A 15,289-nucleotide genomic window follows, 5' to 3' on the forward strand; every position below is an offset into this window, starting at 1 on the left:
TGGTGGCTGCAGAGGGCTCATCTACTAGAGGGCCGCAGATTCGGAATACAGGACTGGGTCCTGGTGACCACGGATGCCAGCCTTCGGGGCTGGGGGGCAGTCACAAAGGGAAGAAATTTCCAAGGACTGTGGTCAAATCAGGAGATTTCTCTTCACATAAATATCCTGGAGCTAAGGGCCATTTACAATGCCCTAAGCCAGGCAAGACCCCTGCTTTAAAACCAGCCGGTACTGATCCAGTCAGACAACATCACGGCGGTCGCCCATGTAAACAGACAGGGCGGCACGAGAAGCAGGATGGCGATGGCAGAAGCCACAAGGATTCTCAGATGGGCAGAGAATCATGTGTTAGCACTGACGGCAGTGTTCATTCCGGGAGTGGACAACTGGGAAGCAGACTTCCTCAGCAGGCACGACCTCCACCCGGGAGAATGGGGACTTCATCCAGAAGTCTTCCAAATGCTGGTCAACCGGTGGGAAAAACCACAGGTAGACATGATGGCGTCCCGCCTCAACAAGAAGTTGAAAAGATATTGCGCCCGGTCAAGAGACCCTCAGGCGATAGCGGTGGACGCTCTAGTGACACCATGGGTGTACCAGTCGGTTTATGTGTTTCCTCCTCTACCTCTCATACCCAAGGTACTGAGAATAATAAGAAGGCGAGGAGTGAAAACCATACTCGTGGTTCCGGATTGGCCAAGAAGAGCTTGGTACCCGGAACTTCAAGAGATGCTTACAGAGGACCCTTGGCCTCTGCCGCTCAGACAAGACCTGCTGCAGCAGGGACCCTGTCTGTTCCAAGACTTACCGCGGCTGCGTTTGACGGCATGGCGGTTGAACACCGGATCCTGAAGGAAAAGGGTATTCCGGAGGAAGTCATCCCTACCCTGATCAAAGCCAGGAAGGATGTCACCGCAAGACATTATCACCGCGTTTGGCGAAAATATGTTGCTTGGTGTGAGGCCATGAAGGCCCCGACGGAGGAATTTCAATTGGGTCGATTCCTGCACTTCCTGCAAGCAGGGGTGACGTTGGGCCTCAAATTGGGGTCCATAAAGGTCCAGATTTCGGCTCTGTCGATTTTCTTCCAAAAAGAACTGGCTTCACTACCCGAAGTTCAGACTTTTGTCAAAGGTGTACTGCATATTCAGCCTCCTTTTGTGCCCCCAGTGGCACCTTGGGATCTCAATGTGGTTTTGGCATTCCTGAAATCACATTGGTTCGAACCACTTAAGACTGTGGATTTAAAATATCTCACGTGGAAAGTGGTCATGCTGTTGGCCTTGGAGTCGGCCAGGCGGGTTTCAGAATTGGCGGCTTTGTCTTGTAAAAGCCCTTATCTGATTTTCCATATGGATAGGGCAGAATTGAGGACTCGTCCTCAGTTTCTCCCAAAGGTGGTCTCAGCTTTTCACTTGAACCAACCTATTGTGGTGCCTGCGGCTACTAGGGACTTGGAGGATTCCAAGTTGCTGGACGTAGTCAGGGCCCTAAAAATTTATATTTCCAGGACGGCTGGAGTCAGAAAGACTGACTCGCTGTTTATCCTGTATGCACCCGCTAAGCTGGGTGCTCCTGCTTCTAAGCAGTCTATTGCGCGCTGGATTTGTAGCACTATTCAGCTGGCGCATTCTGCGGTAGGCTTACCGCAGCCTAAATCTGTAAAAGCCCATTCCACACGGAAGGTGGGCTCATCTTGGGCGGCTGCCCGAGGGGTCTCGGCTTTACAACTTTGCCGAGCAGCTACTTGGTCGGGGGCAAACACGTTTGCAAAATTCTACAAATTTGATACCCTGGCTGAGGAGGACCTGGAATTCTCTCATTCGGTGCTGCAGAGTCATCCGCACTCTCCCGCCCGTTTGGGAGCTTTGGTATAATCCCCATGGTCCTTACGGAGTCCCCAGCATCCACTAGGACGTCAGAGAAAATAAGAATTTACTCACCGGTAATTCTATTTCTCGTAGTCCGTAGTGGATGCTGGGCGCCCATCCCAAGTGCGGATTGTCTGCAATACCTGTACATAGTTATTGTTACAAAAATCGGGTTTTGTTGTGAGCCATCTCTTCAGAGGCTCCATTTGTTATCATACTGTTAACCGGGGTTCCTATCACGTGTTATATGGTGTGATTGGTGTGCCTGGTATGAGTCTTACCCGGGATTCAAAAATCCTTCCTTATTGTGTCAGCTCTTCCGGGCACAGTTCCTATCTGAGGCTTGGAGGAGGGTCATAGGGGGAGGAGCCAGTGCACACCAGATAGTCCTAAATCTTTCTTAGATGTGCCCAGTCTCCTGCGGAGCCGTCTATTCCCCATGGTCCTTATGGAGTCCCCAGCATCCACTACGGACTACGAGAAATAGAATTACCGGTGAGTAAATTCTTATTATTTGCACTCTAGGCTGCTTAGATTTTGAGGGTAATTCAGAGTTATTAGCAAACCAAAAAAGTTAGCAGTTGGGCGAAACCAGGGCCCTCATTCCGAGTTGTTCGCTCGCTAGCTGCTTTTAGCAGCATTGCTCACGCTAAGCCGCCGCCTACTGGGAGTGAATCTTAGCTTTGCAGAATTGCGAACGAAAGATTCGCATAATTGCGAATAGAAATTTCTTTGCAGTTTCTGAGTAGCTCGAGACTTACTCTGCCACTGCGATCAGTTCAGTCAGTTTCGTTCCTGGTTTGACGTCACAAACACACCCAGCGTTCGCCCAGACACTCCCCCGTTTCTCCAGCCACTCCCGCGTTTTTCCCAGAAACGGCAGCGTTTTTCCGCACACACCCATAAAACGGCCAGTTTCCGCCCAGAAACACCCACTTCCTGTCAATCACAATACGATCACCAGAACGATGAAAAATCCTCGTTATGCCGTGAGTAAAATACCAAACTTTTGTGTAAAATAACTAAGCGCATGCGATCTGCGAACCTTGCGCATGCGCAGTAAGCGACTAATCGCAATATATTGAAACTCAGCAATGAGCGAACAACTCGGAATGAGGGCCCATGTGCACGGCAGGTGGGGCAGATGTAACATGCAGAGTACATCTGTTGCACTGCCTCTTACTCCACTTGCATTAAAGAGGATTCCACTTAAAGATCATGCCAGTTTATTTGCATGTATATGTCCTGTTTGAGATGTTTTTCTCTCTCTAGCTCCACTCTGTGTTTTTCAGTCATGTATGTATATAATCCGCAAAGGCTATTTGGGATCAGTATGATATCCCGGCTGTCGGGATCCCAGCGGTCAGGAGACTCGCGGACTCGCTGCACTTGTCACGCTTCGGGCCCGGTGGCGACCAGCGGTCACCATAGAGTTATATTCCCCCTCGCCAATGGGGATTCCAGCCGACGGTCAGGATTCCGACTGCCGGTATTTCACCGGGTGTCGAGATTCCGGCGTCGGTATCCTGACAGCCAGGATCCCGACAGCCGGTAAATTTACTGCCTCACAGCTATTTATATTAGCTGTTTTTAGGGTGTATTCATTTAGTGCCGGTTCTTTTGTCCAGGCGAAAAAAAGCACTTTTCGGCTGTTTATAGGTCGAATTTACATTCGACCTATTCAATGCCCGTGACGTTTTTTCGACTGGAGAAAAAAATGTCACGGACAAAAACCATGTGGATTGGCGAATTTGCCACCGATCCACGTGTTTTGGTGAAGTTGCGGGTGTTTTCATCCCAAAAAACCCCAGAAAAGGCATGAGCGAAAAGTGACTCCAAAATGGGCGAAAACACCTTCAATTGAATATGCCCCTGTGGATCAGGGCCGGTTCCGGGGCTTCTGGCGCCCCGGGCGGCATTAGGGGGCGTGGCTTCATACAGGGGGCGTGGTCAGTTACGCCCCCTGTACTGTTGTAGGATGTGCGGTGCGCGATGACGTCATCGCGCACCGCACAGCAAAGGTCCCCTCCACGAAGGTAAACTAGACGCTAAGCGTCTAGTTCCCTTCGTGGAGAGGACCTTTACTGTGCGGTGCGCGATGACGTCAACGCGCACCGCACATCATTACAGTGAAGGTCCTCTCCAGGAAGGGAAATTAGACGCGTAGCGTCTAGTTTCCCTTCACAGCGGGCAGCCCAGGAAAGGAAACTAGACGCGTAGCGTCTAGTTTCTCTTCACAACGGACAGCGGGCCGCGGCAGCGGGGGGCACCACAGCAGCAGCGGATCTTGCCATTTTGCGGCGCCCTCCGGATGGCGCCGGCGCCCTCCGTAAGGCGGCGCCCCGGGCAAAAGTCCTGCTTGCCCGTGGCAAGATCCGCTACTGCTGTGGATACAACAAGATCTGTAACAGGGAAATATATAATCCAATAAATAGAGGCTATATGAAGCTGGAACCACATTTTAAGCTGGAGCTCTATACTTCTGCATACCTCCCAACATGACCCTCTCCAGGAGGGACACAATGCTCTGCTTCTGGACTTTTCTCTTAATGTATGATTGCCAGCACCTGTGTTGAACAGGTTAATGGATAAGAAAGGTGTTTCAGCACAGCTGATGGCAATCATACATTAAGAGGGAATTCCAGGAGCAGAGCATTGAGTCCCTCCTGGAGAGGGTCATGTTGGGAGGTATGCTTCTATAGCACAGGTTCTCAGGACCCCACACAGTGCATGTTTTCCAGGTGTCCTCACAGAATCACTAGTGAAATAATTACCTCCACCTGTGGACCTTGTAAAATGGGTCAGTGAGTAACTAATACACCTGTGCACCTGCTGGGGTACCTGCAAAACATGCACTGTGTGGGGTCCTGAGGACCGAGTTTGGGAACCTGTGTTCTATAGAATGTGGTGAGGTTTTCTTACTGTATTGTATTATACTTTGCAAACGACTATGGTCGGTAGCCTCACACGCACGATGTCTCATGTTTCTCCCTTTCTTATATGTTTTGCAGTTGAGAACACATCACATTGTGAATTTTCCAATTTGAGAGACTTACTAATAAGGTGAGACTGGTTTTAAAGTTAGCAATCTTAAATTGGAAACCATGGTGGAAAAAATATTTGTATGTGTGGTTGGGGAGGGTGAACCTGCCTGTTGTAAATGTGACAACATTGAGGTTTAACAGAGAATCATTCCGAAGTTACTTGCTGCACAGTGCCAGATTTCCCTCACCCACTGACTTCGATAGGTCATGATTCAGAAAAAAAAGAATGCAGTCAGACCTGAGCATTTCTCCTAGAACTGTCTATGCTCTCAGCATATTCTGGACTATTCTACACATTTCTGGAGCATTTCACTGGTGTGCCGTTACTGGGTAAACCTCATTAAGACTCCTTTAAGCACAGAGGAAATAAACCGTCTGTTTGTTTTGTCATGGACCTAATCTGCCCACCCACATTGCAATATCTGGGTGGCTAAATTAGTTGGTATTTGACAGTGCAGCATTTGGTGCCAAGCAGTAAGATGACTACCAGTGTCAACAGAAAATGACAACAATTGTACATACAGTATAAGAATTTACCAGCCATCTTCCTGTCACCATTACTAACATTCTTATAAGATTATTATTAGACAACATGGTAATGTTGGGAACACACCCGCCAGTGATATCAAGCCAATTTGCCCGAGATTATATGCAATATCACATTGTGTGCATACCAGCATTATGAGGCATGTTTGTGGACTTTTACTCATATTGTCTAGTTATGTTTTAAAAGTCATTTCCTAAAGCATCCTGGGCTAGGAATACCTGCCTTCTCAGACTCCGGATGCAACTCTCTGGGCCTTTTAATATTCAGCCTGAAGAAATTTGTTGAGCAGAGCAGATGCGTGGACATCAGTCAACTTAATCCAAGGAACGAAGCCCTTCCATGGCACCAGGTGCTCCATGCCTCTCCTTGGTCTGTGGGAGTCAATGAATGACTGGTGGATGTGTTCCTGGTGGTCCATTACCCCATACGGTAAGGGGAACCATCTTCATCTTGAAAACAGGTCCTTCACCATCAGCTTCGTGAAGATATGTGAATCACCAGGTTGATCCGGAAGAAAGGTGGTTGCCGTGGCCTGTATGTTAAGGCCTCAGTTTCAGTAAGTGGCCTCTTCAAGACGATTTTGTGCGTGGAAAGCCTTACTTTATCGCCCACCACCTACCATGGCCCATGAACCTCTTTTGTTAAGTTTCAGTCATCTGCAGCCTGTTCCACAGTCCCTGGAGATCTTGTATATACTTGATTGTGGAAGGAACACCAGTGGGTGGATGCTAAGATGGGGTGTTTAAGATAAAAGGGTTATGCTGCCATGGAGTCTTGCACGAGGCTGTCTCCTGAGAACTCTAGCCACACAAGTGTTCTGGGCATGTGAGACAATGCACTCCTAGAAGCAGTGGCCGATTTCCCATTAGGCACATGAGGTACCTACCCATGTTTCTCATACGTCCTAGAGGATGCTGGGGTCACATTAGAAACATGGGGTATAGACGGGATCCACAGGAGACATGGGCACTTTAAGACTTTCAAAAGGTGTGAACTGGCTCCTCCCTCTATGCCCCTCCTCCAGACTCCAGTTTTAGAATTGTGCCCAGGCAGACTGGATGCACTACAGGGGAGCTCTACTGAGTTTCTCTGAAAAGACTTATGTTAGGTTTTTTATTTTCAGGGAGACCTGCTGGCAACGGTCTCCTTGCTTCGTGGGACTTAAGGGAGAGAAGTATGACCAACTTCTAGTGAGTTCAATGGCGCTGCTTCTGGCTGACAGGACACCATTTGCTCCTGAGGGTGATGATCGCTGGGTACGCCTAGATGCTCACTCCAGCAGCCTGCCGTCACCCCCTTACAGAGCCAGAAGTCAGAAGACAGGTGAGTAGCAGAAGAAAAGAAGACTTCTTCTCCGGTGATGGCATTATGAGGTACCGCGCAGCGAGCGGAACGCTGCGCGCCATGCTCCCACACAAACAAGGCACTGCAGGGCGCGGGGGGGGGGGCGCCCTAGGCAACATAAATTCCTCACAATAAGGCTGGCAACAGCGGACATTACTGGCAAGGCACTGTCCTTACCCCGCCAGCGTGATTAATTATTTGTTTCTGAGTGGGACAGAAGCGCGCCATTACGGCGGCGGGGCTTCTTCCTCACCTCACCAGCACACTGCTCGGCGCCATATTTTCTCCTCAGAGAGACGCTGGTCCTTCCTTCACTGCTGACAAGATCAGGGTGCAAAACAGGTGGGGGGGGGGGGGGGCGCAGCAATTTGGGTGCTTGATATTAATCTAAAAGCGCTATAAGTCTGTCACTATAGAATTTATTATTTCCCAGACTGTGTACTTTTGGCGCTGGGTTGTGAGCTGAAAAATCCTCTGTGTCCCTCTAACAGATTTACTATATATATATATATATATATATATATATGTATATCCATGGAAGTCCTGCACTCGCGTCCGTAAATACTCAGCTGTGGGGTGCACCCAGTAGAATCCACACAATCTTGGTAGATCAACGTATATAGAAGTAATTCCAGTTTCCTGGGGGGCACTCTCCTTTAAACATCATCACATGAAGCTTCTTTAATCCATAAAGGCTTTATTTGGTCACATAATTGGCTTTATTCAGTCGACGTTTCGGCTCTACAAGTGGAGCCTTTCTCAAGACAAGCCTTATAAATAATTTTATGTTGAAAATAGTCACAACCTATACAAATAACAAATACATAGAAATGAATAAATACAATCAAATCTCACGGGCCCAATCAGATAATCACCATAGCTGTGCAATCCGTGTAATCAGTAAAATCAGTAAAAGGAGCAGAGAGTGTTGGATAGTGACAAGCCAAAGATATTTCAACAAGGATATCTATCTCTCTAATAGACATATCCAGTAAAGTACATAGCCAATCACCACACCACAGTGTGACGCCTACAAAGATAATAATAATGGCGTACTTACTAGAGTAAATATGACTCAAAAAAATAGCAACAATATAGCACTGAGGATGGATCCGTGGTTACTCCAATATAGTTAACCTGTGGAAAGAACAACAGGAGCTCTATAGCCATTTCAAAAACTAGTGGTTCAATCTCAAATGCCACCCATTTCATAGGGTAATTTCACTTACTTCACACAATAGACATATCCTGGATGACTATCCAAATAGTGGCACTTTGCACAGTGGAGCCTCTGCACAAGAGATATTAGAGATGCACCATAACCAATAAGTCCCTTCATATTTAAAGGATTGGTCTCAATCAATATACACAAGATGTAATGTAAGCCATATCGTTTCTTACCCCTAAGGATCACGAATCAACATCCAGTCAGTGTGGCTGCCTGATGTCTAATGTGCACAGCGTGCCTTATAAACTCATTAAACCGGAAGTGCCATCTCACCCACAATAATGTGTAAATCACCGTTTATCATAAACACATACTGCTCTTTGGATCTCTGGGCTTCCCCACTGTAGTCCTTATCGCCCTATTAACTAAACAAAGTCATACAGACTTATCCCGAATTCGAGTACTACACACTTCATGGCCCGTCACGGCCGCGTGCGTGTCATCCCCCGGAAGTCGCATACCCGATGCGTTCCAACTCCCGGAAGTGGTAAGTAAGAAAATTCTCACGATCTCCGGCGTGTATCGTAACCTGGCAACCTGACGACAAGACATATAACAGTGTGGTAAGTGAGACCACAGCGCACACCACCACTCAGACGTGATATATTTAAAGCCTTCCCGGAACAAGCATGGGTGATTTTTAATCCTCCAAAATCCACTATGTCATCCTCGTTATAAAACAGCTCTGTCACCAACAACTCTCATTATAAGCTCACTCATAATAGACTAAAGGTGTAATATTCAATTAAGAATATTCATAACCATAGATCTCAAAAGAATCCTGTATAATTCAGGGTCAAAAAACCCATAGTTACAATCTAATTAATTTAAAGAACATATACCTAGATCAATATATATATATATATATATAAGGTGTATCTAATCAGGCCAGTGGGAATAGACTTACAGAGAAACAGTTATAAATGATATACTAAACATATACTATAAAAAATTAATTAAAAATATTCAGTATCGAGATACACCAATCCTAATAATATAATGTATCCATGTCTCAACATCACACAAAATATATCAAAAGAAGGAAAACACTAATAGACATGTTACAAAAAAATATTCATGGTGTTATATTCATTAAGTCCCCTCAGAGCAACGGTATCAAGTCTGTTGATCCAAAAGCTCTCTTTCTTTTTTAGTGCTAATGTCCTGTCTCCCCCATTAGAAGGAGGGGGGATCCAGTCAATCAGCATACATCTAAGGTTCGTCACCTGGTGTTTATTTTCCAAGAAATGTCTCGCTACAGGTTTGTCAGAGAACCCAGTTTGGATGGCGGCTCGTATTGTGGTCCTATGGTTCGCCATCCGGTCTCTAAAACATCTAGATGTAAGCCCCACATAATAGAGACCGCACGGACAAATTAAGAAATATATCACATGATCTAATTTGCAATGCAAATGGTATTTTATCTTGATATTTTTCCCTGTGTGTGGGTGTGTAAAGCTGTTTCCAGTCCTCATGGCCCTACAGGTGGTACAGTTGCCGCAAGAGAAACAACCCGGCTTTATACTCATCATTTGGGTAGGGTTCATTCGCTCATCAGGGACCAAGGTAGGCCGCATAAGCAACTGCTTCAGATTAGCCCCACGCCCATAGGCCATCAAAGGTGGCCCCATGTGTGTAAATGGCAATAGGGGGTCTGTCGCTAGAATTGGCCAATGTTTGCGTAGGATCTTATTAGTTTCTGTGGCATGGCTATCATATCTGGTAGTATAGATCATTCTACCGACATTCTTACGGTTTTTAGAAACCTTATGCAAAAATAAGGTTACGATACACGCCGGAGATCGTGAGAATTTTCTTACTTACCACTTCCGGGAGTTGGAACGCATCGGGTATGCGACTTCCGGGGGATGACACGCACGCGGCCGTGACGGGCCATGAAGTGTGTAGTACTCGAATTCGGGATAAGTCTGTATGACTTTGTTTAGTTAATAGGGCGATAAGGACTACAGTGGGGAAGCCCAGAGATCCAAAGAGCAGTATGTGTTTATGATAAACGGTGATTTACACATTATTGTGGGTGAGATGGCACTTCCGGTTTAATGAGTTTATAAGGCACGCTGTGCACATTAGACATCAGGCAGCCACACTGACTGGATGTTGATTCGTGATCCTTAGGGGTAAGAAACGATATGGCTTACATTACATCTTGTGTATATTGATTGAGACCAATCCTTTAAATATGAAGGGACTTATTGGTTATGGTGCATCTCTAATATCTCTTGTGCAGAGGCTCCACTGTGCAAAGTGCCACTATTTGGATAGTCATCCAGGATATGTCTATTGTGTGAAGTAAGTGAAATTACCCTATGAAATGGGTGGCATTTGAGATTGAACCACTAGTTTTTGAAATGGCTATAGAGCTCCTGTTGTTCTTTCCACAGGTTAACTATATTGGAGTAACCACGGATCCATCCTCAGTGCTATATTGTTGCTATTTTTTTGAGTCATATTTACTCTAGTAAGTACGCCATTATTATTATCTTTGTAGGCGTCACACTGTGGTGTGGTGATTGGCTATGTACTTTACTGGATATGTCTATTAGAGAGATAGATATCCTTGTTGAAATATCTTTGGCTTGTCACTATCCAACACTCTCTGCTCCTTTTACTGATTTTACTGATTACACGGATTGCACAGCTATGGTGATTATCTGATTGGGCCCGTGAGATTTGATTGTATTTATTCATTTCTATGTATTTGTTATTTGTATAGGTTGTGACTATTTTCAACATAAAATTATTTATAAGGCTTGTCTTGAGAAAGGCTCCACTTGTAGAGCCGAAACGTCGACTGAATAAAGCCAATTATGTGACCAAATAAAGCCTTTATGGATTAAAGAAGCTTCATGTGATGATGTTTAAAGGAGAGTGCCCCCCAGGAAACTGGAATTACTTCTATATATATGTATAGATATATAATGAAAGCGGTCTGTCCTCCATAAGCCGGTGTGTCTGTGGGTAATTGGTACATGTGGGTCAACATGTCGGTGGCTGAATGGTTTTCCCAAGAGGAAACTATATTGGGGACGCAGACATGTGGTGGTGACCCTGTCGGCACCACCGTTAACTGAATGGGTGTAAGTTTGATTGATAATGTGATTCATATCAGAATAAATATGTGTCCCGGACACAGATGTGGAGAAAGTCTATGCTTCTTTTCCCTCAGGCCCCTCGGGGTCGCACAAATGTTATTTTGCCCAGTTACTTCTGATACCGACACGGATACGGATTCCTATGTCGACCATAATGTTTCCTGATTACATCCAATATTGTCAAAGAGCATTCAGTACATGATTGTGGATATTAAGGACGTATTAACGTCCCTGAGGACCCTGCTGTTCCTGACAAAGGGGTCTATATATATATATATATATATATATATACAAGCAGAGGGTCCACACTCACGTTTGGGTATACACAATGCTGGGGTGACATCCAATGAAGGAAAAATTCCACTCCAATACAGTTCCAAATTAGGGGAGCACTCACCAGTCTTCAAGTAGAAACAAGTTTATTCAAGCCATCAGTAGCAAACAATTTATGTCGACGTTTCGGTCATAGTTCTGACCTTTGTCAAGATACCAGTGTAATGAACCAGTGCTACCTATATACCCATATAGATCCCTCCCTCCAATTAATCTCAGCAACTCCCCCACACCCCATAACATAAACAGTTACATATAATAAACATTTCAACAAACACATATTAAAATCAAGAGATCATCATATTGTATCATATCACCCTGTCAATGATATCTCACTCACCCCCTCATGCAGCCAAAATCTTGTTATTGCACAATGTGAACACTAAACACGGCGTGCGTTCCACCGCCGGCCGCACTTCCGGTCCGTGGAACGCACTCATACTACATCCTCAAGACGCAAATCACATGTGGTACGTCAAAAAGTTACCTAGCAACAGTTTTATTAGAACCAGTTGCGTGCCGCCAGACCGGGTATCAGGGCCGTGGAGTGCAAGAAGGTCACATGGTAGAAGCTACAAAGCGCTACCTAGCAACAAGTTCCACAAAAACAAATGTGCTTCACTGCAAGCCGATCCACGGACCACAGGAAGCACAACATCACCACACAGTCAATATGTCACTCAATGACTGGCTCCGCACGATCCAACGCACAAATCAAACATCCCACTCTTGGGATGTAAAGCTTATACCACATATATAGGTGTATCTTAAGGTCGCATTCCATTTATAATATACAATTAGCGATATAATACCTATGGTAATTTAAATAGAACACATGTGTATATGGATGATATCTAATTCTGGCTGCAGAGGGAGCAAGTTTCCATCAGAGGAAGATAGGAAATTCAGAGTATCATTATAACGATCATCACATAATAATTCAAATTCTGTTACTTGGTTCCATTTATACACATAGGGTAGATCCCGTCATAATCATTAATATATGATTCCTCAGAGACCCCACACGTGTATAATAGGTCCCTATATCTCATATTAGTATTTGGTTTCAAAGATTGTATAGAACAAATTAAAAATTAAAAAACCGACGACAGGAACAAAAAATTAGAAAAATAGAAAAAATACAAACAAATAAAAAATATTTAGTAGAAAAAAGAGAAAAAATAATATAATAAAGATGGAGCCATCATGGGACATTCTTTATAGGAAAATACTGTAGTGTATTCCATCATTGAGGCCGCGAGGTCGTATTGTGTCCAACCTATGTATCCATGCAGCTTCCCGTTTCAATAGGAGTTTCGCTCGATCTCCACCTCTTTTTGGTGACTCCACTCTGTCAATTACCATACTCCTCAGAGATGCCAGAGGATGTCGTGCTTCACAAAAGTGTCTGGCCACAGGTTTATCCGAGGTGCCATTTGTTATGGCATTTCTGATGGAAAGTCGATGGTTAGCCATTCTTTCACGGAATGGACGAATAGTCTTTCCCACATATACTAGGGAGCATGGACATGTCAGGGTATATACCACATAATCAGAGGTGCATGTCAATCTATGGCGAATAGATATCTTCGCTCCCGTGTGTGGGTGATGGAAAAATTGACCCGTGGTCATGCTTCTACATGTGGTGCAATTTATACACCTGAAGCATCCTAATTTCTTAGGTATCAGCCACATGTTCGAGGCATGTGGCATTATTCTGTCAGGCTGCATCAGTATGTCTTTCAGATTATGAGCACGTCTGAAGCTTAGTAGTGGTTTATCAGGTAGTTTTTTCATGAGTGCCGCATCAGTTTTTACCACTGGCCATAATTTTCTAACTGCTTTTCGAATGGCCGGACCAGCTGTATTGAATGTAGTGGAGATAACAAACGGGTTGTCCTCCTTGGGTTTTCTATGTGAGGCTCCCCTATGGATGTTTTTGGCCTTATATAGGCATCTACTGATGGTCTTCTTATCATACCCCCTTGTCTCAAATCTCATTTTCATCTCCTCTAATTGTTTGGCGGCCACTCCTTCATCCGAATTGTTTCTGAGAACCCTTAGAAATTGAGATATAGGTAGATTTTGCTTCAATGACCCAGGGTGGTGACTGTCAAATGACAGTAAGGTGTTCCTGTCAGTCGGCTTTCTATACAATCTGAAACCATAGCCCTCATTGGTGGTGTAAATACTGACATCTAAAAAGTCTACTGTTTCAGTACTCGAATGCATAGTGAACCTAATTGTTGATTCAAGGCCATTCAGATACTCCACCATGTTCGTTAAAGCTTCCTGGGTACCCACCCATACAAGGAAAACATCATCTATAAATGTGTATAAATGGAACCAAGTAACAGAATTTGAATTATTATGTGATGATCGTTATAATGATACTCTGAATTTCCTATCTTCCTCTGATGGAAACTTGCTCCCTCTGCAGCCAGAATTAGATATCATCCATAAACACATGTGTTCTATTTAAGTTACCATAGGTATTATATCGCTAATTGTATATTATAAATGGAATGCGACCTTAAGATACACCTATATATGTGGTATAAGCTTTACATCCCAGGAGTGGGATGTTTGATTTGTGCGTTGGATCGTGCGGGGCCAGTCATTGAGTGACATATTGACTGTGTGGTGATGTTGTGCTTCCTGTGGTCCGTGGATCGGCTTGCAGTGAAGCACATTTGTTTTTGTGGAACTTGTTGCTAGGTAGCGCTTTGTAGCTTCTACCATGTGACCTTCTTGCGCTCCACGGCCCTGATACCCGGTCTGGCGGCACGCAACTGGTTCTAATAAAACTGTTGCTAGGTAACCTTTTGACGTACCACATGTGATATGCGTCTTGAGGATGTAGTATGAGTGCGTTCCACGGACCGGAAGTGCGGCCGGCGGTGGAACGCACGCCGTGTTTAGTGTTCACATTGTGCAATAACAAGATTTTGGCTGCATAAGGGGGTGAGTGAGATATCATTGACAGGGTGATATGATACAATATGATGATCTCTTGATTTTAATATGTGTTTGTTGAAATGTTTATTATATGTAACTGTTTATGTTATGGGGTGTGGGGGAGTTGCTGAGATTAATTGGAGGGAGGGATCTATATGGGTATATAGGTAACACTGGTTCATTACACTGGTATCTTGACAAAGGTCAGAACTATGACCGAAACGTCGACATAAATTGTTTGCTACTGATGGCTTGAATAAACTTGTTTCTACTTGAAGACTGGTGAGTGCTCCCCTAATTTGGAACTATATATATATATATATATATATATATATGAGGTAGTTTGTATAAAGGGTGCAAACAGCGCTAACCACCATAAACCAATTGCTTAATATGAAAACTTAGTAATTTCCCAATATAAAGTGCATACAACAGGTGAATTAAGTATATATAAAAAACACTCCCAAAATTAGGTGTCGCGAGTAGCCAAATAGATCTCTTTTATGAGCTCGTCAAAAAGGATATATGCGAGGATAATTACTTACTGAAAACGAAAGAGAATCTCACTAGTTTCGAAAAAAATGCACTCAAGAAATTGAAGAATGACTCAATAATTGTATTAAAACCTGCTGACAAAGGGGGCGGCCTAGTGATAATGAAAAGAAAGGACTATGAGGAAGAGGCGTACAGGCTCCTGAGTGATGTGAATTCTTATAGGAAACTAGATAAGGATCCTACAGAACCTTTTGTGTCTGACCTCAGGACCATCTTAGTGGAAGGATTAAGGGCAGGTCATATAAATAAAGATAAATTCCAATATATGATCACAAACAACCCAATCATTCCCATAT

The 15,289-nt window shown here is 44.5% G+C and overlaps 1 protein-coding gene across 5 annotated transcripts in view; it reads left to right on the plus strand.

Moving 5' to 3' along the window:
• The window catches only part of SEPTIN12 (septin 12), a 331,103-nt gene that overhangs the window by 300,764 nt on the left and 15,050 nt on the right, over positions 1-15,289 (plus strand). For all 5 annotated transcript variants that reach the window (XR_010182135.1, XM_063935047.1, XM_063935046.1 and 2 more), the window contains one exon: positions 4,883-4,934. Coding sequence is in view for 4 of the 5 variants with exons in the window: in XM_063935047.1 (XP_063791117.1) it covers positions 4,883-4,934 (52 nt within the window). In the remaining variant the exon portion in view is untranslated. The remainder of the gene's footprint in view (positions 1-4,882; positions 4,935-15,289) is intronic.

Source organism: Pseudophryne corroboree, chromosome 7 (genome assembly GCF_028390025.1).
Source record: "Pseudophryne corroboree isolate aPseCor3 chromosome 7, aPseCor3.hap2, whole genome shotgun sequence".
Taxonomy (NCBI): Eukaryota; Metazoa; Chordata; class Amphibia; order Anura; family Myobatrachidae; genus Pseudophryne; species Pseudophryne corroboree.